The 25,656-nt window shown below is 43.7% G+C and overlaps 1 protein-coding gene across 3 annotated transcripts in view; it reads left to right on the plus strand.

The window, feature by feature from the left end:
• The window catches only part of xirp2a (xin actin binding repeat containing 2a), an 85,396-nt gene extending 59,977 nt beyond the window's left edge, over positions 1-25,419 (plus strand). For all 3 annotated transcript variants that reach the window (XM_026157815.1, XM_026157816.1, XM_026157817.1), the window contains 7 exons: positions 12,062-12,199; positions 13,655-13,735; positions 13,904-13,973; positions 14,325-14,428; positions 14,929-24,187; positions 25,133-25,266; positions 25,353-25,419. In XM_026157815.1, coding sequence (XP_026013600.1) covers positions 12,062-12,199; positions 13,655-13,735; positions 13,904-13,973; positions 14,325-14,428; positions 14,929-24,187; positions 25,133-25,227 — 9,747 coding nt within the window. In that variant the 3' untranslated portion in view covers positions 25,228-25,266; positions 25,353-25,419. The remainder of the gene's footprint in view (positions 1-12,061; positions 12,200-13,654; positions 13,736-13,903; positions 13,974-14,324; positions 14,429-14,928; positions 24,188-25,132; positions 25,267-25,352) is intronic.
• The last annotated feature ends 237 nt before the right edge of the window (positions 25,420-25,656 follow it).

The raw sequence follows: 25,656 nt of genomic DNA on the forward strand, positions 1-25,656 counted from the left end.
GTCTGATAGAGCAGTGGCTGCCAGTGGTGGTGCAGACTGGGAGCTTACTAAATCAGTAGTGCTCCCAACCAACACCCCATCCTGAAATGAGTTAGAAGAAACAAAAGAACATGATTCCAAATTTACACAAACTGAAGGTAAAACATGATCATTAGAGACAGTATCGGAGGCCCAGATCTCAGCCCCAGCACTCACTGCGCCCTGAGGGGTGCTGGAGCTACGTGGTTCAGACATGTGTCCCCCATCTTCTTCTGGGGGGCACAATTCGCTTTTAGAGTTCAGAACATAACCCACATTGCCATTACTGTCCTCTTGACTTGGAACACAAAACTCAGGTGAATTGTGCTTATCGAGTACAGGAGTGAGAGCATCACTCAGAGGCTGCTTTGAATTTTTCTCCTCTGGTTTACCTAATAATTTGGTCTCACACAATTCGTAACGAGTAGTAGAGTCACAAGATGAATGAGCTGAGGACCAGTCAGGTTGATCACTGGGTACAGACAGGGTGTCCTTATTTAAGTCACACCGCTCATGACCAGAGGTTATATCACCACCCTTCACACCAAACATGAGTTCGAGATCAATACTGTCATCGTTTATTAAGAGAACGGGTGGTGTTGGGGAGCACTGGATCGCTATTGCTCCTCCAGCACATGTAGAAAATGTCTCTCTCTCTGGGGCGTCTGTGAACCCTTCATGATAGTCACATTCCAGCAACTTAGGGAGACTTTGAGGCAAAAGATTGTCACTAACCTCGAATATTAACGGGGTCCGAGAGGAAACGAGGGTCCCACCAACCTTCAGCTGCTGCGTGGTGCTCCGGCGACGTGGATGTCGCCTCCTCTTTGAAGAAACCACTGAGGCTGAAGCGTTGGCTGATGGGGAAGCGAGGGGTGGCAGACCCTGGCAGCTCCGAGGGCCCCCGAGAGCCAGGCGTGTTCCCCGAAAGATGTGCTGACAATCGGGGGTAGGCCACGGCTTTCCCCGGAGCTCCTCCTCTACATGGGTGCAAGCTGCTTGCTGCTGCTCACAGAGACCGGACTCCATGATTTCCGTAGTAGGTCTTTCTAAACAACTAAACACTATACTGTCAGTCTCAGAACATGATTCAGTCATAGTGTCCGGCCCCGGCAAATCAATGCTCATCTCACTCTGCTTCATAGAGGGGACGTGAGGCACGAAAACGCAGTCACTCACCGGAATTAATGCGGTGCAACGGCGGCGCCGGCGCCGCCCCCTTCTGGTAGCTGGCGCGGTGGGCGCTGATGGCACCAATGCAGAGGGTGACGTAGCGGGGATCACCCCGTCGTCCGCCCACATCCTTGCCAGAAATGAGGCAGGCGAAGTAAAGTCTAAGCGGATTGGAGACGGCGAGCGGCTGGTAGGCTGTGCAGCAGGTGAGAGGTCCTCCTCCGGGATGAGCCAGGGCTTCCACCGGAGCTCGTCCTCCCGATAAGCCCGTAACACCTGCTGCCGCTCCTCCTCACCAAAGTCTATGGCCTCCGTCGTCTCCGTGCGCCACGCCGTGCGGCCAGACCGCGGTGAGGACGCGGAAGCCGACGGGGCGCGAGCGGAGGGTGTGTCGGTGGCGAGCCTCACCGTTCCAACCGCAACTGCTTCTGGCTCGCGAAGCAGCGGGGAAACGGGACAACAGCAGGGCTCTGGCGGGACCGCCCGCACACTAGGCAGCCGTGGCTGCGGACAGAGTTGGAGAGCGGTGATGAGAAAGTCAGTGATCAGCGGGTGTAGTGCCTCCCATAGCCAGGGAAACACAGACACGCATACTCCCGCTTGGCGGGCTAACTCTTCCCGTTCCTCCTCTCCGGAGCACCGCAGCCATTTACCACATAGCGACTCCACCGTCTGGAGGATCTCCCTCTCTTGTGTCGCTGGGTCCGACATGGTCGCGTCGTACTGTCACGGTGCGCTGTGACAGACCGTGCGGTGGTGTGTGTGGTGGACCCAGGTGCGAACACAAGTGAGCAGACGGAAGTGAACTTTAAACAAAAGCGAGCCTTTTATTGTGGCTGGTAACGCAAGAGAAACAAACAAGAATAAGGGCAGCACAAAAGCAATAACTAAAACAGAAACCTAAACTGGAAATGAACTAAGGTAAGGCTATGACTTAGAATACAACAGACCGGGCATGGAAACATGGAGGGTGGGAACACAGACGACGCGACACAGACTGTAAGAAACACAGAGACTAAATACACATGAGGGATGATCAGGGGAAGTGGCCACACATGGGAACGCAGCTGATATACATGAACTTAACGACAGGAGGAGTGAAACTGAATACACTGACATTCAATACAGACTTTCAAAGTAAAACAGGAAACATGGAGATTAGACATGACATGAACTAAACATAACCATGCAGACATGACTCATGACAGATAGACGCACGAACCAGGGAGACTCAGTACAGGGGAAGATGACAGAAGCGACAGCATGAACTTGACAACACAAGACACACGGACATAAACACATGAAGGGCAAGGGAGGCTATATACAAGGGTAATATAATTACAAATGAGCTGGAATAATTAAATGAACCTAAACAATCAATAAACATCAAAACAGACTAAACACAAAACACTGGGTCGCACGACCCAGGACCATGACACAGACTCTGTCTCTCTCATCATGGTCACCTACATGTACAGTAATGGCAGGTCTTGTAATAAGGCAGATCGCGCTAACATAATATGCACTGTTAGTTGATTATTTACCTGCCGCATTAACGGAAGAGGGCGTGCAAACGTTACCGCTGCTGCTGGGAGAGTCACGAGTCCGGAGTGGAATTAAAAACACGACATTCATTTAAGGTCATCGCGTGTTTTGTGAGCAAATGCTTTTGCATATTCGTAGTGTTTCCTCCCTTAAATGAAATATCTACTTTGCAAGTTGCCCTGTTGTCATCGGTTCTCATAAAGTATAATCAAACTTTTGAGCGTTTGAGCCGCTTAGGCGCCATGTTTCCTGCCAGGTAAATGACGCTCCGCAACGTGGTGACGTCATTCGGGGCGACTGGAATCGATAAGGGAATCGTTTGCAAAAATGGCAAACGATTCCAAGGAATTGAAACAGTGGGAACCGGTTCTCAACAAGAACCGGTTTTCGATACCCATCCCTAATCGTAACTGATCCTAGCTCGCTGAAAGCAGAGCCAGCAGCAGCTTGCCTCACACGCTGGTCTCAGTTTAACATGAATGACCAGAGGTGTATTAACAATGTACATGCCAAAACACCAGAAAACACTACTTGTCCCTCATCTTGCCCAGCTTCAGTCATTGTTAACAGGAAACGGACACACCTATAAAATATATACAGCTAGTTTCTTCTGAGTATGAAAACAAGCTGAGGGTTCAGCAACAGCAACAATTACTAACTGCGGCTACAAGACAACAGTAATATAAAGGATGACCCACGAGGGGCCTTAGTATATTTTAATTTATGTCTGTTTTTAGATGTAACATTGTGTTGTCTACTTAGATAAGGTATTGTGTAGCATGAACCATGCAATACAAACTAGTATTTAATTGGCCCATGTGTCACTCCTGGTGTGTGCAAAAAACACCAAAATATACAAAATATAAAAGGTACTTCTGCATCTTTTTAAACAAAGGTGAACAGAAAAAAACAGCATGATAACTGGGTTTTTTGTTTTTTAATTTAAAAGATAGTGAAATGACCTCATTGGCTGTCTATTACAGGCTTTGGTAACAATGTAATAATACAATTGATAATAGATTTCCAGCCACTGTCAAGACCATGTGGCCCGTTAGCAAATGGGACCCGAATGCAGAACCAAGAGAGACTCAGTGAAAAGTTTACAGTCTTTCTTATGAATTTGTTACCATGGGGAACTGAGCAAAGGTAAACACTGGGAATTTCATCTTAAAATTTCATCTCGTTCAATGATGATTATAGTCGTCCTACTAGGTGGCGCTCTAACCATTACTGACAAATTATACTGGCATATCAAACCTTTCCGAGCTTGACTCCCAACTGATGCCTGCGATGTTTGGGAGAGATTGGACATTGTGTTTTTGAGTGACAGCAGATTACTGTTTTTTGGCGAGTGATTGAAACTCCACGTACCGCCATGACCACCCCGTTTCGCCAAACATAAAAAGCTTCTCAATTTAACATCACAACGGTCTTTAGGTTCCATGCGTGCATTTCATGAGATTGTGTTGATATGATGAAATCCCTAGGAGGAGTTTGTCAAAGTACGAGGCCTGAAAAGAGGGGAAAATGTCGCCAAAATTACACTTGAATTTTAAAATGGCTGACTTCCTGTTGGATTTGGGCTATTGCTCCAAGAGACTTTTTTGTACATCTTGATATCTTACATAAGCTTACCAAGTGTTCAGACTCATAGATGAAACAAAGAGCAGGGGCTGGTCTTTTGAAATTTTGTAGGGGGCACTGTGGACCCATTTTAAAATATTACATGAAAATAATTACATATCAAGAAAGCCGTCCTCACATTGGAGGAGTGTGCAACATTTCAAGAATTTGTGAGCTTTCCAAGCCCCTCAAAAGCTTCTTCCTGTTTCAGGGTGAATCAACTTGCCACCTGGGTGCGCCGTTCAACTTAAACTCACAATTGTCTCACTGAACCATCAAGAGGGACTGATGTTTATTCTCACTACTTTTCAGGTTGATCTAAACAACCTGTGAGGAACAGTGCATCAAAGTATAAGACAGACTGGATTTCTTTGAGTTATAGCAATTTCGTTCTTCATGGCAAAACGTCAATGTTCGCCATGCTGCTTGGGGTCACACCTAGGGTTGCCAACCATCCCTTAAAAAACGGAATCGTCCCGTATTTAGAAACAAAAGTACACGTTCCGTATTGAGCTAATAAGGGACGCACTTTGTCCCGTAATACAGTGAGAATCAAAAGTAGTCTATAAATGTTTATGGAATTAACGCTTTGTTTGAAAACATAATTCCCAGCCCCTCTCCTGCTTTGTGACCAATGAGCTGACAGCACACTTATGACAATTCGAGTATGACAATTCAGATTACCGCTCATCTCATTGGTCGAGGAAAAGTCGCTTGCGGAGAAAATACCGGAAGACAACAGATGACCACAAAAAGAAGCATGGCCAACAGGGAAACAAACGGCGACACTGCGGTGCAAGTCTCGGACAACAGTACACCTAATGCTGGGCAAACACTGTGCGATTTTTGGCCCATTTTGAGCCGATTTTTGAGTCGTGCGACCGATTTGGCGATCGGCCCGAGTTTGGCCTTCATCGTGCGTCGTGCATCGTGTAGTATACGTGGGGTAACGAGAAGCGATTAACACCTCACGACCAGCTCCCGATCATCAATCGCTTGGTCGTGAGGATTTCAAACCTGTTTGAAATCCTCGCGACCGTCGTGAGGGTGTCACCGTAGTTTTTCACACTGCAAACGCACAAACACAAATGTCAGCGAAAAAGACGGTGCAGCACGGCTGTGCAGCGTGTGATCTGGACACAAGCGATGGAGGCACAACTTGTAGAACTTTGGAAAGCTCATCCGAGCCTTTTCGATGTGGCCTCACAAAATTATCACGACCACAACAACCGTGAAAATAGTTGGATTTACATCGCTGCTCAATCACAGCTGCCTGCACTATATGTGCACAGTTACAAGAATATTTTTCGTTCTATTGCTTTCTATTAATTTATATAATTTTAAGTTAAGCAGGACAGAGTTCTTTTAAAGAAAGATTTACTTATATTCTCAAAAGTTAAGCATGACAGGCTTCTGTTTAAGAAGGAGACCTGTTTTATTGTGTTAATGTTGTCATTTTGAGCTAAAGATAAATGGCTAAATGATCATTTGTTTCCCATATGGTCATATCACAAAGAATATGCATCTCCTTAAATCAAATTCAAGTCAACTGGTTAAAAAATAATTTCACACACAAAAAAAAAGAGCTACCACACTGGGAAGGGTGAAGACAACTGGGTTGCCCGGCCCTGGCCATGAGGTGTCCCTTATTTATTTTTCAGGGAGTTGGCAACCCTAGTCACACCCTGCTGTGAAAACTCACAGTTTTCAATGTATTGCCAAGTCCAGCCCCTTAATGCTTTCCTGGAGAAATTTCAGGCTACGTGGGTCACCCACCTCTATCTGGTTGTTCAGTCTGACGTCACTAGCCGTGTCTGGACCTAAACTCCGCTGCAGGTCCATATATCAAACGATCACTATGGCATTACTGAGAGTTGAAAAACTGTCTAAAGTCTTTCATCTTTAATAAAATGATCAGCGTTCTGCTCTACCAGGTGTAACAATTGAGTTTAACATCCAGGCATCCATGAAAACGGAATTTATGACATTTAATGGAGTTAGAAGTTAGCAGGGAGTTAGCTCGCTAGCTTCTATCTAAATACAATATAGCACGTCCTGACTGCGGGGTTTTGGAAACAAATTAAAACGTACAGCTCTGTTATCACTTCCAGCATAAATGAAGACAGAAAACTAAAAAGCAGTGACGTTTGTAGGGTTACTGAAGTTGGACTAGCTGGTATATAATGATGTGCTACGTGACCGCTAGCGACACAGCTATGTTAGCATAATATAAACCAGCTAAAGTTAACGTGAGTGTTCTCGGTGGTCAGGAACAAATGTAATCGCATGGCAAGATACTGTAAAAGGACCAAACTTCAGCCAGGAGAACAACTGAGATAATCCATCCACAATACGAGGTTAGTCATTCATATACTGCTGCATGGGCTGGGCTGTAGTTACATCCTAAGGTTTTAAAAACTGAGCTTAAATAAATGATTAGCGGTAATAAAAGCCGAGGGAGGTCAACAGTGATCACTGACTGTTTTAGGAGCTTTTTGAGATCAAATAGAAGAAAATACATAACATTAAACATGTTAACAACACAAAAGCCATATTAAACGCAGACTACTTTAGACCCGGAAGTAGGATTCGTCGCGTCGTCACTGAACAACCGGATACTGTACCCCAAAGTGTAAAACATGACATTTCCTGTTCCCACTAGGTGGCGCTGTTGCTGCTGTCAAATATAGCAGTTGAAATATGTTCAGGGGCGGAGCCTTATCATATGTCAGAAGCAAATAAGAATTTCATGGCAAATGATTAAAATTCGCCGTGGCGCCACGGCCACACCCTTGTCCGAAAACTCAAAAGCTCCGCAATTTAATATGAAGCGCCTTGAGGCGACTTTTGTTGTGATTTGGCGCTATATAAATAAAATTGAATTGAATTGAATTGAATTAATATGGCCCAGGTGTGTAGTTGAGACTGACCAAATATGAAGCTGATCCAATCAAATTTCTATGAGGAGTTCACAAAACTTGGAAAAAAGGCATGGAAATGGCTAAATCACCTTCAATCCAAAATGGCAGACTTCCTGTTGGGTTTGGGTCAATGGTCCCACTGACTTTTTTGTTCGTCTCAGCATGATACACATGTGGGCCAAAGTTCATTCATGTAGCTCAAATTATGTATTCGTAGGACTTCATTTAACAACGCTCCAGGGTCATTTGTACCGCCGATATGTGAAACCATTACAATACAAAACTTTTCACCAGACCTGACACTTGTGCAAAATTTCATGAGTTTTTGAGCATGTTAAAGCCCTCAAAACGGCACTTTGTTTTGCCTGAATAATAAGAAGAAATGGAGCACATACAATAGAGCCTTCACACTCTCAGTACTCAGGCCCTAAATATACGACCAGGAAATCAGAAGTTTAAACAATGAGGTTAGATTTGGCTTTGAGAGAGGCAGACTATCTGGTGAATACTGGATGGATCAGGTGGTCGTGTTATACTTGGGCTAATGATGATGATCAGCAACACTGTGTCAGACTGAGCGTGAACAGAGAACTCTGCCCACTGGGGAGGATAATGCCTGAAGGAACCGTAACCGGTAACCAGGAGGAAGGATAAACCGGATCAACCTGGATTTTTTATTCTATGTGTGTATTATAGTTCCATTCGCTTCCGCTTATCCTTATCCAGGGTCGCGGGGGGCGCTGGAGCCTATCCCAGCTGTCATAGGGCGAGAGGCGGGGTACACCCAGTCTGTCGCAGGGCCAACATACAGGGACAGACAACCATTCGCACTCACTTTCATTCGCACATTCACACCTAGTGACAATTTGGGTTATCCAATCAACCTATCCCCACTAAGTGCATGTCTTTGGACGGTGGGAGGAAGCCGGAGTACCCGGAGGGAACCCACGCAAACACGGGGAGAACATGCAAACTCCACACAGAAAGACCCCGGCCTGATGGTGGAATTGAACTCAGGACCTTCTTGCTGTGCGGCAACAGTGCTAACCACCGTGCCACCGTGCTGCCATGTGTGTATTATAGTTATAAGATTTATTTTGATCACTTTTTTATTAGATGTGAGACTAAAACCTTTTCAGTAAACTATTTCAGTCAGCATTTAACCAGTGGATTATGTAAAAATCAAGGTCTAACACATTTGTTCAATTTGTTACTGTACAAAATGATAGAGCAAAAAAAAAACTACCATGGCCTACTCATTGTAACTGTAGGCATAATTTAAAGAAAAATAGTCATCATCAGAGCTTCAAACATTATTTCTTCTTTAATTAAACCCACAAAAAATGAAAAAAAAAACTTCCAGAATATCCTTGAGTCATTAGTCATCATCAAGGACAAAAAAGTCTCAGAGGCTTAGAAGAGTCAGCATGTAATTGTAAAAATCACTAATTCAACTGTGGGAGCAGTTTTGTAAGCCAAGGCCAATACGGTAAGCCTGCTCTGTTTCTAAAACAAAACCGTACCTGCTGGAAATCACCTTTTCCTTATTTGTAAAATATGCTCTTCATCCTAAAGCACATAAAAGCCTATCACTACTTCCCACCATTTAAATGTTTTACAGTAAACGACAAGGTTGAAGCAGCTGCAGTGAAGTCTGTTAATGTTTTCTTTGCCAGACAACATAAGAGGGGAAGGATGGAGGCTTCAGTTTTTCATTAAAACCATCGTCAACTTTCATCTGAAGCTGATAAATAATCAATGTGGAGCATTCATCTGGTCACTCTGGCATGTTTCCAGAAGAGAACCCACCTCCCACTATCACCCTACTGCACGTGACAAACCAGAGCATGCAAACTATAAACACACACTAACAGAAAAATGGCTCAAATAGCTCCATGATGGTGATTTCCACTGCATAAACTCATTGCTCGTCAGGGGTCTGCAAGGCAACAAGCACTAACATCACTGTAAAGCACTCCAACCTTAGCTGACTCTCACGTGGTGTCTACTGACAGCTGCATCTGGATGTGTATGCATATGTGGGTGTGAGGGGAGCGGGGTTGTGGGTCAGTAGCTGTGAATACGAAAGGGAGGAGGCTACTCACCAGATGGAATTTCCATGGTTTTTTGCTCTCCACCTTTTACAGCTGTTTGTTATGTCAATATACACGTAACAGCATGCTTAATAATAGCAGAGGTCTTGATCAAGAGTATTCATTAATAATATAGCAAGGCTGTCTATTCAACGAGTCACAATACATAGAATACAAAAGAATATGCCCTGTACAAATTGTGTTGATAGAAATGTAATCAGGGTGTCATTACAAAGTCTGTCTATTCTTGTAGTATCTAAACTATCGCAATTTCACCAATGTAGCTACTCATAGCAGTTATTAAGAAGGGATCTGCCTAAAGACCTGCGAAACATCCAATATGCAACAACAAAATCATCACAACACATCTCGGGCTCACTTTTTCAGGTTCAGTATCTCATTTGTTGAATTAGAAATATGAAAATGTCATTTTTGGTAAAATGGTAAATGGCCTGTATTTGTATAGCGCTTTTACTATAATAATAATAATAATAATAATAATGGATTGGATTTATATAGCGCTTTTCTAGGCACCCAAAGCGCTTTACAATACCACTATTCATTCACTCTCACATTCATACACTGGTGGAGGTAAGCTACAGTTGTAGCCACAGCTGCCCTGGGGCAGACTGACAGAAGCGAGGCTGCCATATCGCGCCATCGGCCCCTCTGGCCATCACCAGTAGGCAAGTAGGGTAAAGTGTCTTGCCCAAGGACACAACGACCAGGACAGAGAGCCCAGGGATCGAACCGGCGACCTTCCGGTTACAGATGCGATTCCCAACCCCCTGAGCCACAGTCGCCTACTAGTCCCTAAGGACCCCAAAGCGCTTTACACAACCAGTCATCCACCCATTCAGCCACCCTGGGGTGCACTGACAGAGGCGAGGCTGCCGGACACTGGCGCCACCGGGCCCTCTGACCACCACCAGTAGGCAACGGGTGAAGTGTCTTGCCCAAGGCCCAAGGACACAATGATCCAAGCCGGGGCTTGAACCGGCAACCTTCCGATTACAAGACGAACTCCCAACTCTTGAGCCACGATCTGCCTCAGCACAAAACAGAAGCTCCTGTCAGACATCATAGCAGCAAAGATGAACAGGCACATGGCTCAATACCAGTCCCCCAGTGGTAATCGAAACAACTGAGGCCGTGACCCCCAAACTGGGCGAGTGGTTTATCAAGTGATCCCAGGAGCAACATCCAACATCTTTGTCCAGAAGAGTGCAGTCCTAGGAACAGCAAAGATACCCTGCAGGACCCTCAAGCTCCCAGGTCTCTTTTAGAGGACCTGAACATAAAAGACTGCCCGCGGGGCAAGTGTGGATTTTTTTTTATTTGGAAGGTAGAGCAGGTCATCCACTAACTGGAAGGTTGGTGTTTTCTCCCTGGCTGCTACAGTCTGCATCGTGAAATATCCTCGGGCAAGAGGAAAGGGTTGCTCTCTGATGTGTTCATCAAAGTGTGAATGCATGTGAATGTTACATAGAAAAGTACCAGTCCATTCCTACACTGTCAATTTTACAAAAGTGCTCTTCCTACAGGTATATAGTAATTCGCAATCTAAATGGCTCGTGACTTCACTACATCTAGACGTCAGTTTAAAGGAGACATATTCAATACATTCCGAATGTGTCTCTAACATACTCACATGGCCATGTGAATGATTATCATTATCAATATCTGTTGTAGCAACCAGAACTGCTCTGCAATAACTTGCAAATATCACAGTAGCCCTCATTTGTATAAAAGAGGGAAGGTGGCGAGTCAGTATGTTACAAATACATTCTCACACACAAACACAAATATCAACAGCCACAAACTTGGCAATGTATGCAGAAGTCAACATATAAATGTCTTACTTAGGCTGTAACTAACAATCCCAAAAGGAGATTATTTTATCAAAAAGTCAGATTGCATTCTTACCCAGATCTCAGAGGGCGAGAATGCTTTCTCGATACAGATGTGATTTACTCAGTGATCATCAATCGTCCTCCTTTCCTTTCTTTGCCAAGAAATTGTTACTTTGTAAGCTCTAGTTTAAAGAATAATTCCTTCCTTGCGTTTTATTTAACCGAATAATCTGAAAGACTATATTTTCCACTGCTGTTTCAATCTCTGTTGCACTATATGCAAAAAGCAAATGAATTCCTGCTGGGCACCTGCATGTTTCTCAGGTTTATTTGAAGATACATCCAATCTTTACAACCTAGAGTTCTAAAGAAAAATGAATGTTAATGGCACAGCAGTGATTTCTTGGTTAAAAGAGCACTTATAGTGCCTAGGATTCTGAAAGTATTAGCATAATGCAATTTCTTTCACTTTTTTGTACTAGCATAATGCAAACAAATATAACATAACACAAACAATGAGAACAGAGTTTAGTTTATCAAGGTAAGATCCAATCCCCTGAGAGAAACAGCAGATTGACAGTCTGTCCAAAAGGAAACGATAAGGCTTATACAAGGTATAATGGAATTTAATCATAAAAGTGGCCACTTTCATTCAGTAAATATTATTTTTTATGAGCAAAAATACACACAAGTGCCACAAAATAAGTCTTACGAAACTTGTTTATGCCAAACATGGAGAAAATGGGATATTATTACCATTTGACCGTTTTAATCTATAACACCTGTGTAGATGGACACTCTGGGGTGATTTTTGCCATCTGCTTTCTGCTGATAGATGATGCATGAGTCAGAGGCTTGTTCACTGCCTGGAGGGCTGGCCAGTGTGAAGAGACAGTTTGAGAACCAGGAGTTTGCCGCCTCCTCCTCTCAGTCTACCATCACCCAGGTTCACTTCCAGCAGAGATCTGTCCAGGTGAGACCATAAGCATGGTCAATACATATTCTATGTGTTGACAAGCTGTGATGATTTTAGATAAAACAAAAGATTAGTTATAGTTGTTATTTTCCAAGGAAATATATTTCATACATTTGCTTTTTATGATCAGATGTAATGGTGCATTTTAAGCCGTTTCCTCATCACAAGGGGGTAGTTGAAGGCACACCAGGTATCTGTCCACATTTGAATGTGGAAGAGTTTTGCACCAAACATCTGAATCTATGCAGTCCCAAAAGGAATTTTGGTATTTTACTGGTGCTGAGCCAGCAAAAAATAAAAAAATAAACCACTACACTATGGAATTATGTCACAAAAGCAAGAGTGGAAAATCTGAGGCTGAAGTATGTTTGTGATATGGACTGCGTAACCTTTCCTAAACTAATGAATTGTTAGAGATAGTGAAGGTGGCAGATGAAAGGGAACATTTTTCTTCTTCCTACATAACTTGGAAAACAGGGCTTCGCTGTCCTGTCTGATCACAAGCTCCGTGTAACGTGAGAAACGTGAAAACGACTGGATAATTTGAATTCTACTGTAGCGTTTTATTGGAAAACCTTTGCTGGCATTGCTGAGGTGTCGTGGCAGGTCAAATCAAAGAGGGCACCTTCAACTTTGCTTGTCCATGTGACTCTGTCATCCAGTGCGTGAGGAAAATGCCAGAACGTGTTACTAGCAGCTTGGGACAGAGGCCGGATCTCAGTGAAGTAAGGTCAATTCCGGCCTTTCATACATTTTTCCCCATCTGCTCATTCAGGCGTGGAAGCAGAGTGGATTCATCGAGCCACGAGGACCTTGCTGAATGCTAAATTTTACATAGTTGTACATGAGGGGAAATGTCTGAGTGTATTTCATCGAGTGGTTTTGCCTTTGCTTCTATGCAGCAAAGGCAAAACCACTTTCCCCTCAAGTTTTTTTTTTTTTTTTTTTTTGCACAGGTGTAATATTGAATGCGTGTTTTGCATCAGGAAAGCTCGCATTATGACATAAGTGGTTTTTGAAGCACAGAACCCCCTCCCTCCATGTATCTTTCATGTTAACAGCAGAGGATACAAGCTCAAATATCATCCATCTCTTTCATCTCCTTCAAAATTGCATGAATCACAGTGGAGGAAAAGGCTGATTCAGTTTTATACAATTTTTGTAATCTATTGCTCCAACACCAAAATCCTCCTTTGGCAGCATTCAAACTTAGCAGCTCCCTGAGAAGCAGCATAGTAATGGAAAAACATTTGTTACCGACCACAGAGGGGCTTTATTAACCTTTTTCATGGTCTAAAAATTGCTTCCGTCCCGCTGTTTCCAACAGCTCGCAGTCATGAGGTGATAAAACTTCTTTCTTAGTGTGTGTGTGGCTATTTTTTAGCTGTGGGAGTGTGTTGGCACACTGAGAGGGGTTCAGCATGTCCACATTCCCATTTTTCTGTTTGACAGGAGATGTCAAGCTCCTCCGAGGTGACAGCGAGAAGCAGTGCCAGAGAGCTCACCCCCACCACAGCCCTCTCTCTCGAAGAGGTATTTGTCATAAGTTATAGGGTAGCATCCTACCTGTAATACACACAGACCTTACTATTAATTCTTTAGTAAATGAGCCTTATACCGAGCCTTTTATATCTCATTGACTAAAAACAGTCCAAGGCTTGAGTGCAGTTGCCAGTATACTGTTGATTTGTCTTTTCACAGGCGAGCCACAATCAAAGAGTCCACCAGAACGACGCGGCTGCCAGTTACGGGAACCACTACAATGAAACAGGTTATTCTGCTCATGCCTTTTATACTGTGATTTACAGGTTTTTATCACAGCACCCCTTACGTCCTGCATAATAATAATTGTTCTCTCTACACGCTGAATAAGGGAAGAGCTCTGAAAATGAGATGGAGTTCTGATGATTTTATATTCAGTGCATAGCAGCAAATCTAATCAGGGCAAAGTCAGGAAAGTAAAATATTGGAAAGGGAAATTGGGCAATCACCACTGCATGGTTTCAGAAAATGAAAACTACTCAGGTTTTTAATGAAATGATTTATTTCTCTTTCCAAACCCCCTGAGCTTCCCCACTACGAATGACTTAATGAGGCAGCCTTCTTCTCGTGTCTAATTCAGTTATGCTTGTCAGAGGAGAGGACGTACCAAAGGTTTCCACTCAGGCTTTGAAGCAGCAGTATGAAAAAACGATTGAGGAAGCTACACCAGCCAAGGAAATTAAGGTAATGATGCTGTCTGTTTATCGAAATAGATGATAGTTTGGGTTGTTTATTAGGTATCAGTATGAGGATATGGCCACATCATGAAATCATCAAAAGGAAATTGCGCATGCCATGAGTTGATGGGGAATAAATTGGATTGGATAAAAGGCCTCATGTCATTACACAGCTGAAGTCTGACAGTTTCACCGTTAAAGAGAAACCCCAGAAAAACACACACAAAAAAGAACGGTCGCATTACTGTCTGCAGTTCAATGAGTATTTCAATCAACATGTGTCAGCTTTTGTGCATTTACATCCAAATTAGAATTATTTGTGTCTAGCTTTAACTTTTCCAATCATTTTCATTTGAGGTGTAAAATGTGCAACTTCTTAATTCCTGCTCAGCTTCAAAGCTTTCCTCTCCACTACTTTTCATTCCACAAAATCAACATATTTTTTCCAAATACGATTCTAACCTCACTGTTCCTCTCTTTGTGATGAAAACGTCTTGTGAATCATAGGTTGATGTGGATTTTGACAAGTTTCAGTGGGCACCAGTGAACCAGTCCTCTAAAAAATCTGCTATGACAAGATATGAAGCTTCTTCCACTGTAAAGACAGCTTCTGCTTCATCAGTAGCATCTGCTTCAACAGTGGCTTCTGAGGTGACAGACCATTTCCCTCCTCCACCCGCAAACCTGCTGCAGGTGTCACAAAAAGTCCCAGACCACATTGTCTCTCCTCAGCCTCAGGAGTCGACATCTCAACATAAGTATACTATTAACAGGGAACAGTACTTAAAACACAAGAGCATGGCTGAAATAAAGCGCCTCTACAAACACATACACCCAGAAGTGCGCAAAAACCTTGAAGTTGACATTTTAAGTCAGCTCAGTGAAACAGAAATGACAGAGTTGGAGAGCAAGGAAGGGGTGGGTGACGTCCAGCAGGTGTGCTATATGTTTGAAAATGATGGCAACAGCTCCAGTAAGTGTTCGAGCCCTGACAGAGAATACCTGGAGTGGGATGAGATCCTTAAAGGTGAAGTGCAGTCCATGCGCTGGATGTTTGAAAACAAACCCTTAGATACGATTAAAGACGATACCCCTGATGAGAATGATGAGAAGACTATTGCCCAGCAGGAAATCATTGCTGGCAAAGATGTCAGATACACAGCTTGGATGTTCGAGACGCAGCCTATAGACACTCTGGGCGCAGAAACATCCGATACAACTGAGCAATCGCAAAAACAGACCGATCTAGCAAGAGGAGATGTCCGTACTGCGACGTGGCTCTTTGAAACGCAGCCGCTTGATTATCTGAATAAGATCTACCAAGAAGATGAACAGGAGACGGATGCTTGTGTGACTAAAGACATTACTGGTGGAGATGTGAAAACCGCCAGGTATCTGTTTGAGACCCAGCATCTGGATTGGTTGGGTAAAACAGAAACAATCGAGGAGAGTCACTTCCTCAACCTGAAGTCTGAGCTGGAAGAAATTAAGGGCAATGTGAAGACAACGTCCCGCATGTTTGACACACTGCCCATGTGTGTCATCAGAGGCGATTCAGGAGAGATGCTGGAAATCACTACCATTCGCAGAGAGGAGACAGAAAAAGGAGATGTGAAGACATCACGTTGGATGTTTGAAACCCAGCCTCTGGATATGATCAACAGAGACCCTGCCAAAGTAAAGCTGATATGTGGGATTTCTATGGAGGATAACATTCAAGGTGGTGTGAACAAAGGTAGATGGCTTTTCGAGACAAAGACACTCGACACAATCAAGGATGAAGAATGGGAGAGCTCAAAGAAGGAAAAAGATGAAATAATTGGAGCTGATGTAAGGAACCACTGTCTTGTTTTCGAGACTCAGCCTATGGATACTCTGAAAGATAATGCCAATGCTCGACCTTTACCCTCTGAGGAGATTGTAGGAGGTGATGTTCAATCAGCCAAACATCTGTTTGAAACAGTACCGATGGAAAATCTGAAAGAGCTGGTTGAAGTAGGAAAACTTAAGAAAACAATGGCAACAGAAGAAGAAAAGGGTGACGTGAGGCATCAAAGGTGGGTGTTTGAAAGTCAGCCCTTGGAGAATATAAGGGAGGAGAAAAAGGAGATTACAAGAACTGTGAATATTGAAGCGCTTGACAAAGGGGATGTGACAAACTACAAAGAAAGGTTTGAAAGCATGGATTTAAGTAAATGTGAGGGAATGCAGAAAATTCAGGTCGAAGGTGTCACAAGTGGCTATGTCAAGTCCAACAGAGTTCTCTTTGAATCAACCCCATTGTATGCTATGCAAGACAGCTCTGGCCATTACCATGAGGTAAGGACTGTGAGGCGTGAGGAGATTGTGAAAGGAGACGTTCGCAGTTGCAGATGGATGTTCGAGACGCGTCCTATTGATGAATTTGATGAAAGCATTAGTAAGTTTCAGATCATAAAGGGCATATCTAAACAGGAAATTGAGTCAGGGGATGTCAAAACAGCCAAGTGGCTGTTTGAAACCCAACCACTTGACACCATTCAATTTTTCGGTAATTTTGAGAATGAAGATAATAAAACTAACAAAAATATTCAGATTGAGAAAGGAGATGTAAAGACTTGTAGGTGGCTATTTGAAACTCAGCCAATGGATGTTTTGTATGAAAAAGTGGATAAGAGTGAGTCCGATGTTGAAGAAGTGCAAAAAGGTGACGTGAAAACATGTACTTGGCTCTTTGAGACACAGACACTAGACAACATACGAGATCATTCAGAGTCAGAGACCATCCTGAAGACCTGCACTGTAAAGCAGGAGGATGTTCAGGGAAAAGACGTGCGGCTGGCTCGCTTCCTCTTTGAAACAGAGAATCTGGAAAACATCACTGGGGAGGACAGCAGCTCTTTCAGGAGAGTCACAGAAATCGACATCCAGTCCGGTGATGTTTCCAGGATGAAGTACATCTTTGAGAATTGCTCCTCTGACATTATGAGCTCCACCTCTGAGGAGACAATGCAGAAGCTGAAGGTGCAACAAGCTCAGGACCTCCAGAGGGGAAATGTGGTCAACTGCACTTGGAAGTTCGAGAACCAGCCGATTGATGCGATCCGTGATGAAGGCACTGAGGCAAGGGAAATTCGCACAGTAACTGATGTTCAGGGAGGTGATGTTGATAAAGGCCGCTTTATTTTTGAGACATTCTCTCTGGATCAAATTAAAGAGGAGTCCACTGAGAGTGATATTTCAAAACTCTCCAGTATCTTTAGAGATGAAATAGAGAAAGGGGATGTGAAAAATTACACCATGATGTTTGAAACCCAGCCTCTCTATGCCATCTGTGACAAAGAAGGCCACTATCATGAAGTAACTACAGTTACTAAAGAAGAAATCATGAGAGGAGATGTGGTGGGGGCCCGATGGCTGTTTGAGACAAAGCCTTTGGATTCAATTAGAGATTCTGAGGAGGTGTATGTTATTAAAGCTGTGACTGAGGAAGGTATCAGCAAAAAGGATGTTAGCTCTGCCAGGTGGAGGTTTGAAACGCAACCTCTGGACGAAATTACAGAGGAGATAAAAGTGAGGTCAAAGACAGTTGAAGATATCCAAGGCGGCGATGTGAAGAAAAATAAGCAGCGTTTTGAGACTGATGAGATGTCTCAAAAGTACATCAGAACTGTTAGCATGAGTGAAATCCAAAAAGGCGACGTTAGAGCTGCCACATGGATGTTTGAAACCCGCACGATTGATGAGATACGCAGTGATGGCGCAGAGTATGATGGCATGGAAAGAGTGACAAAAGAGGAAGTAATGAAAGGGGATGTCAAGCAGTCTGTGTGGCTCTTTGAGAAGCAGCCACTTGATAGAATCAAAGAGAGTGATGGCACAGATCTTGTTGTGATAAAGGAGGAAATCCCACAGGCTGATGTGAAGACGACAACATGGCTGTTTGAAAGCACTCCATTTCATGAATTCAATGAGAGCAATGTGGAAAAGACAGAGATAATTGGTAAAAGTGTCAAAGAAACACTTGAGGAACTTTATTCTCAGAAAATGGTGGATTCACAGGGTATTCTTATTGAAGCGGATGAGATTGGAGATGTCCGCATGGCAAAGTATAAACTCATGAACCAGGAGACTCCTCAGATCCAAAAAGAAGAGATTATTAGAGGGGATCTGAGCAACATAATGATGAACCTCCTGAACCGCAGGGAGACCACTGAAAGGGTCATAACTATCGACGAGGAGGAGCGTGGGGACATCAGCACCACTGTGATGCAGCTATTCAACCAGGAAAGGGGAATCAATGTTGAGAAAGAGGAAATTATCCGTGGTGACATTCAAGAGGCCATGAACAATCTCCTCAAGAGGGAAGGCTCCTCCAAGCGTGGCATTCTGATTCAAGAGGATGAGAAAGGAGACGTTAGGATGACTATCTACTCTCTTTTAAATAAGGAGGAGAGGGCTGGCATGGAAAAAGAGGATATCATTCAAGGAAATGTCAGCAAAACTCTTTATCGCCTTCTCTCCAACTCAGATGGAGAAGACTCTAAAAAGATAAAGGTTTTAGACACGGAGCGGGGTAATGTCAGCTTTTACTCCACATGCATTGAGTCCGGAGCTTTGGATTACCTGAGGCAGCTCCAGTATGAATCGGATGAACTCCAAGAAAAAGTCCAAAAAGAGCGCATTATAGGCGGCGACATCGAGGAGACCAAAATATTGCTGCGGAAGAATCAGCAAGAGATCGGTCGCACAGTAACAGAGGATGATATAGTTCCTGGTGATGTGCACAGCATTGTTAAGGTTTTTATGACAGAGCCTACTGTCACATACAGAAATCTAGAGAAAAAGGACATTGTTAAAGGCAACCTCAGTGCAGCTTTGGATTCACTGACCCAAGCCATCAATCAGAAAGTGGTAATAGAGAAAGAGGAGGTGGTAAAAGGAGACATACCCACTACTATGAAGTCTCTGGAGGAGGCCCAGAATCAAGCCAAAGAAATGGAAAAGCCTGAAATCATCAAAGGAGACATCAGGGGTGCTCTCGAGTCACTGGAGAAATCTGCGTCCAGCAAAACCGACGCAGCTGTTGACGATTTAGTGCCAGGTGATATTAAGGGCACCTTGAAGTCCCTTGAGGAGGCAAAGCAAGCTGTGAAAGAGGTGGAAAAAGAGGAGATTGTTAAAGGAAATATCCACACAGCCATGAAAAGTTTACACGAGGCATCAAACGAGAAAAAGGTTTATCAGCACCAAGTGAGCGAGCAAGGTGATGTTAAAGCCACCATCCAGCTCTTGCTGCAGCCAACAACGTCCCCAAGAATGCAACACAGAGGGAGCCATGAAGGGGATGTGAAAACATCCATTAAATCGCTTTATGAAGGACAGGAGATGACACAGGTGGAAAACGAAGATGTTGTGAAAGGTGACGTTCAAGGGACAATAAAGTGCCTAATGCAAAAAAAGCAGTATTCAAAACCCAAGCGCATGTATCCTGCCAAGAAGGGAAAAGCGCCCATGCAAAACACATTAACTGTAAAACAAGAGAAGCATGAATGTGCACATGAAGTTAAGAGCGAGAGTGTTGCAGTCAGTCCAGCCCCCGCTGTGAAAAACCTCTCTCTGAGTGGTGAGTCACAGAAGCACACACAGAAGCAGCATGAAAACAAATCGTTGAAAACACAGGTAATAACCCAAGAGGACCGCTCTGTTACTGTAGCCAAAACAGACAATCCTGCAGGGGCCTCTCAACTGAAGAGCACGAAAGAACAGAAACAGAAAATACAGGCAACCAAGCCTGTTATGATAAAGAATAAACAAATGATTAATAAAGATCAAACAGATGTGAGGGCTGCTGATGTGTCGGTGGTGAAAGAGGAGCAAAGCACATCACAGGCGAACATTTCAAACAGGCAAATGTGTGAGACAAAGACGATCAAACAGGTGCACACTACGGTGACGGAGAAAACTGTTGTGCACAAGCAAAATATAACGGAGCAGGTGTCAATGTGTCAAAAGCAAACAGAAAATAAGGCTCTCGTACAAAAACAGAACGTAAAGAATATGAAGGTGGATAACCATAGCCTTGACATGAGAGGGAAAGGTGTGAATAAAAAGCCAGTGAAGCCAGAGATTCACTTTCCCCCTCCTCCGTCCTCGCCGCCTCCCCCATCAGAGTCTGAGCTCTCCCTCCCTCCACCGCCTTCACCAGTGACTGAGAGCCCAACACCCCCCATGTACCGGCCTTCGATGATGAGGCAAGACAGCGACCTCCCTCCCCCACCTCCACCGCCTCCACCTCCTATGGAATGCATAAAGTCTGAGCCCGAATTTTTCCCTCTTCCTCCACCTCCTCCACCACCACCCTCTGCGAGCGCACAAGATTTTCTCCCTCCACCTCCCTCACAGCAGGAGCTTAATGCAATGCCGCAGCCTTCCCCTGCAAGGCCAGGGAAACCCATTAGCAGACCTTTATTCAAAGTGCCCAAGCAACCAGAACCACAGCAGCCCATACAAGTTAAGCCCAAATGGCAGAAAAAACAACCCACTCCTCCGCCGCCTCCACCTCAGCTCCCTCCTGAGCAAGAAAAAGCTGTGTCAACAGTCAAGAAAGTAGAAGCTAAAGTTAAGGAGGTGAAACAGGAAATAACCCAACAGGTTGAAATCAGCAATCAGACTGAGTCAACAGCAATGTCCCAGACAAAAGTATCAAGCATTCCAGTTGCAAAATCAGTCCAAAAGCAAAGCCCACAGCCACCTAAAAAAGTATTTGTTCCTCCAATTAAACTGCCTCCAACTCCAGACCCTGATTCAGCATCCAAAGCTAGACCTTATGCTCGCAAATTTAAAACCCCACTCATGTTTGCAGAGGAAAGGTACCGCCAAGAAAGGCTGGAGAAGGATGAAATGGAGAGGAGTAAAGTGAATACCCCCACTTCTCCCCCAAGTAATATACAGTCATTTGATGCTAATGCTCAGCATCCTGCAGCAGAAAACACTGAGAAAAAAGTAGATATAGCGACAATAGAAAAGGCCGAAAAAGCTAAAACTGTTTCCAAACAAGCAATAGCGGTCCAGGACATGCCTTCTAAGAAAGCCACTTCCCAAATCCCTTTGAGCAAACCTTTGATCTCAGTGGTAAATAAGAAAGCAGCTGCTGGATCTTCAAATGTTTCCAGACAGCAATCCTCGGAAAAAAATCTAGCCTTTGCCGAAGTTAATAAAAAGGGACAAACTACATCCGCCAATCAGACTGCTTCTGTTTCTCATGCTCACCATGAGGTTTTACAAAATGAAGTCCAGTTGTGCTCGAACTTGGCCACTTTTTCAGTCCAAGAGCAGCAGCAGATTATTAAGAAATCTAGCACCAAGTCTGTTACTGCCACACAGGGAGCGGCCCATGAAAATGTAGATCTTCAAGGCCAGGTCACATTGAAAGCTGAAGATGTAAGGAATATTAATGTGCCTTTGACTCAGGTGGAGAAAATTAGTCCCCCTCAACCCACTAAAATTCCAAAGGTGACTCCAAGTTTCAAGGTAAAAACCTTTAAGATGCCGGTGGAGAAGAAAGAAGAGAAAAGTGACAGTTTGGGACAAAAGAAAAGTGAAATGAATTTACAGCAAGAGAAAAGTAATGTGTCACAGAAAAGTGAAACCAAAGTGAGTCTGGAAGGCAACCTGCTAATTTCCACGAGAACTGAGGTGAAAACAGAAGTGAAAGGAAAAGAGAAAAAAAGCCAAGTGACCCAACCTGTGAAGGAAGTTGAAGTAGACGTTCACACAAGAAAGGGAAAGCAGGTGCAAAAACATGAGACAGAAGTAAAACTGTCGCCATCAGTTACTGTGTTAACACCCAAGGTGGCTAAGATAACATGTGAAGCAATCCAACAGGGACAAGGCCATGTAGCTGTCTCCCACAGTCAGCAGAGCGTGAAGACAGAGGAGATTCAAAGACAAGAGGAGGTGGTTGTGACTGAGAGTGTGGTACAGCAAAGGCTTCAGAGGCAAGAGGCTGTTCAGATGCAAAAACAGCAAATGAAGCTGCAAGCGGTGGAGATAAATAAAACTCAGATCAAAGCAGGAAAGTCAAAAGGTGAGCCTAAGGATGTGTCTGTGAAAGGGGCAGGCAAAATTTCCCACAAAGACGAGGCTTACCATGAAGACATCACCGATTTAGAGAAATGCACTGTAACTCATAAGCTGCTCACTCAAATGAAAGAGCTGGAGGGCGCGCCAAGCAAAATAGACTCCAGCACTGTCAGGACGATTTTAAGTGAAGTCCCTGACTGGATAATGGGCTCAGATGAGAAGAAGAATTTAAGTGAAATTGCTAAGCAGCAAAGCAAGAAAAAGTTGAAAGAGATGATGGTTTATGTCAAAAATATAATTGAAACAAAGCTCGCATTTTTTGAGAAAAACCTGACAACAGTGGAAAAGGAGGAAAGAAAAGACAAAGACAACCAGCCCGTGCCACCGCCAGTGCCTCCAAGACCAGAGAAGAAAGTTTTCGGTGGGGCGACTGCAAAGATATCAAAGATAAGCACTGGCTCCTCCAGTGCTGAAAAGAAAGTAGTGGAAGAGAAAAAGTCCCCTCAGGAGAACAGAGTGCATAAGGAGCTGAGTGAAGGAGCCGATCACAGAGTGTCCTCTCCATTAGCAAGCATCCGCACTCCATCTCCTACTTTTATTAGTATTGAGTCCAGGAGAGTTGACTCGCCACTCAGAGTGACACCTTCTCCTCCACCCTACAAATCAATCGGAACCCCTCCACCACATCATGGCAAGTCACATACGCCTACATCTACCTTTAGCAGGGCCACACCTTCTCCCACACTGAGTCGCTCAGAGAAGCTGGTGAAACTGGGGGATGCCACATCAAAGCTTTCTCACATTATCACCCTTCCTCCTCTCGTGCCAGTTCCCGAATGTTTTGCTGTTGAAAAAGAGCGAACATCCCCGTTTAGAGACAGGGAGACCCTCATTGAGAGAAACGAGCAAGGCTTGACGGATGTCGCAGAAATGGTGGATTCCATGATGACAGTGAAGGATAAAAAGTCTTTCTTTGAGGAGGCCCAGAGAGCGGAGGTTAAAAAGATGTACATCCGGAAGGATCCAATAGATATCCCTGAGCGGTTGGGACCTGATAGTGAGGAAGTCACTGAAACCGTTGCCATAGATATTCTTAAAGAGGATCTCCCTAGAGTTGACTTGTCAAAGCTCGTAAACAGATTTGAATCTCCGAAACCAAAAGTTTACACCAGAAAAGATCCTATTGTAATAGCAGAGAGGCTGGGGAGTGACACAGAGGAAACAGAGACTGAACCACATGCGCCAAGAACCGAAGACATCCCCACACTCAATGTCAAAGCAATCAAGGATGTGTTCGAGACGGGAGAGCATAGTTCTCAAGCAGCCAGAGAGCTTAGAGAACAAATAGAAAGAAGAGAACCTGAAGCAGCCTGCTCCGGGCAGGCGGGTCACTCTGAAGCGACATCAGTCACTGAGCAATTCTGCACCATTGATAACTTTGGAAATATGACAAGACAGATGAAGAGCGAGGTGCATTCTGGGAGTTCCCTGACCCGTGGTAACCCTCCGTCCTACGCAGACGTTGTGAGGGGAAGAGTTCCTACTGTTGCTGTGCCCCCTGAGGCCTCCTCCGAAGAACTGCTGAGAAACTTCCAGCAATCATGGGCTGAAAGCCAAGGAGTTTTCCAGAACCTGGGCTTCAGTGTCATGGAGCAGAGGACTTCGCAGATTATAACGCACCAGCAGCAGAGTGTCGTGACGGGTAAACTGAGCTGTGGCATGAGGCATGATGGGGTGGTGAACATGCTTTGTGTGGGGAATTTTTAAGGAATCGGCTGCACTGTGTGGAAAGATAAAAAGCATTAACTTTCAGAATGTGTTTTTCTAACACTTGATTTTCTTTCATGTGTTTTCATTTGTCAGAAAGGTTAAAACTCACTGTTTGTATCCTGGCAGTTTTATGCTTTTTAATATTCACAGGTTACATTTTGTTCCTGTTTATCCACATGTCTGCTGTGTGAAACTAGCAATGATGCTAATATATTGAACTAATATATCTCCTGCCTGGGTGTGAGATGCTGTTTTTGTCTGTGAAACAACAAAGAACCGCCTGAAAACTCATCAAGGAAAAAACAAACAACAGCTTTAATGTGAATTCTTTTCTTTTCTGAAATGGATTCACCACATGTCAGCGCTTCCTTTTTCCAACATCGTTTTTTGAATCAACATTTTTTCATTTCACAGCATAAGATTCCCAAATAATCAATAATAATAATAATTATTATTATTCATATTTTTATTGTAATCATGACATCTAACACAAATATAAAATTTCTCTCCCATTTTGAGAACTCTATTAATATTCTATGATTAAGAAGATCGGAAGAGTTTTATTAACTTTTATTAACTGTTCAGTTTATAGTTAACAAACTCAAAACAATCAAGCAGAAACAAACAAAAGGATTTGGACTGCGTTCAAGTAAACACAGTCGGGTCCGAGATAAATCTGAAGGATGACTAAAATAATTATAATTGATAAAAAAAAAACATCTACTTATTAGCTTTATGAACTTTGCTAAAAGTTTTGCTTTCTGCAGCTTTTCCAATCCTTTATTTTATTATCATTTGTTTTTTTGAGACTAATAGAAATCATTTCTCTATTATTAGTTACAGATTACAAATTAAAATGTTTCCTTCTCTTTTGCAGAAAATTCGAATTCCAGAGTCCGAACTGTGCAGGGCATGTCGGAAGAGAGTGTACCCCATGGAATCTCTGATTGCGGACAAACAAAACTTCCATAAAAGCTGCTTTCGCTGTGAGCACTGCAAAGGCAAACTAAGGTGGCGCTACTTCACACAGCAAACGCATTCTTTGCCTTTTTATTTTCCTCTGTTTTAACTTGTCTACTTTCTTTAAAAAAAAACAGCCTTGGCAACTACGCCTCTCTCCATGGACGCATGTACTGCAAGCCACACTACAAGCAACTGTTCAAGTCCAAAGGAAATTATGACGAAGGATTTGGACAAAAACCACACAAAGAACTTTGGAATAATAAGAACACGCAGAACTCTGTCATGAAATCACCGTCACCTGAAAAGAAAGTCATGGATTCCAAATATTCCACTGCTCACAGTACCTTAGCCACCCAGGATTATGATGGAAGCAAATCAGCTGATGAGAGCAAAAAGCCCACAAATAAGATTTCCGTAGTGTGGCCTCCCCAGCCAGAT

Source organism: Astatotilapia calliptera, chromosome 23, assembly GCF_900246225.1.
Source record: "Astatotilapia calliptera chromosome 23, fAstCal1.2, whole genome shotgun sequence".
Lineage (NCBI taxonomy): Eukaryota > Metazoa > Chordata > Actinopteri > Cichliformes > Cichlidae > Astatotilapia > Astatotilapia calliptera.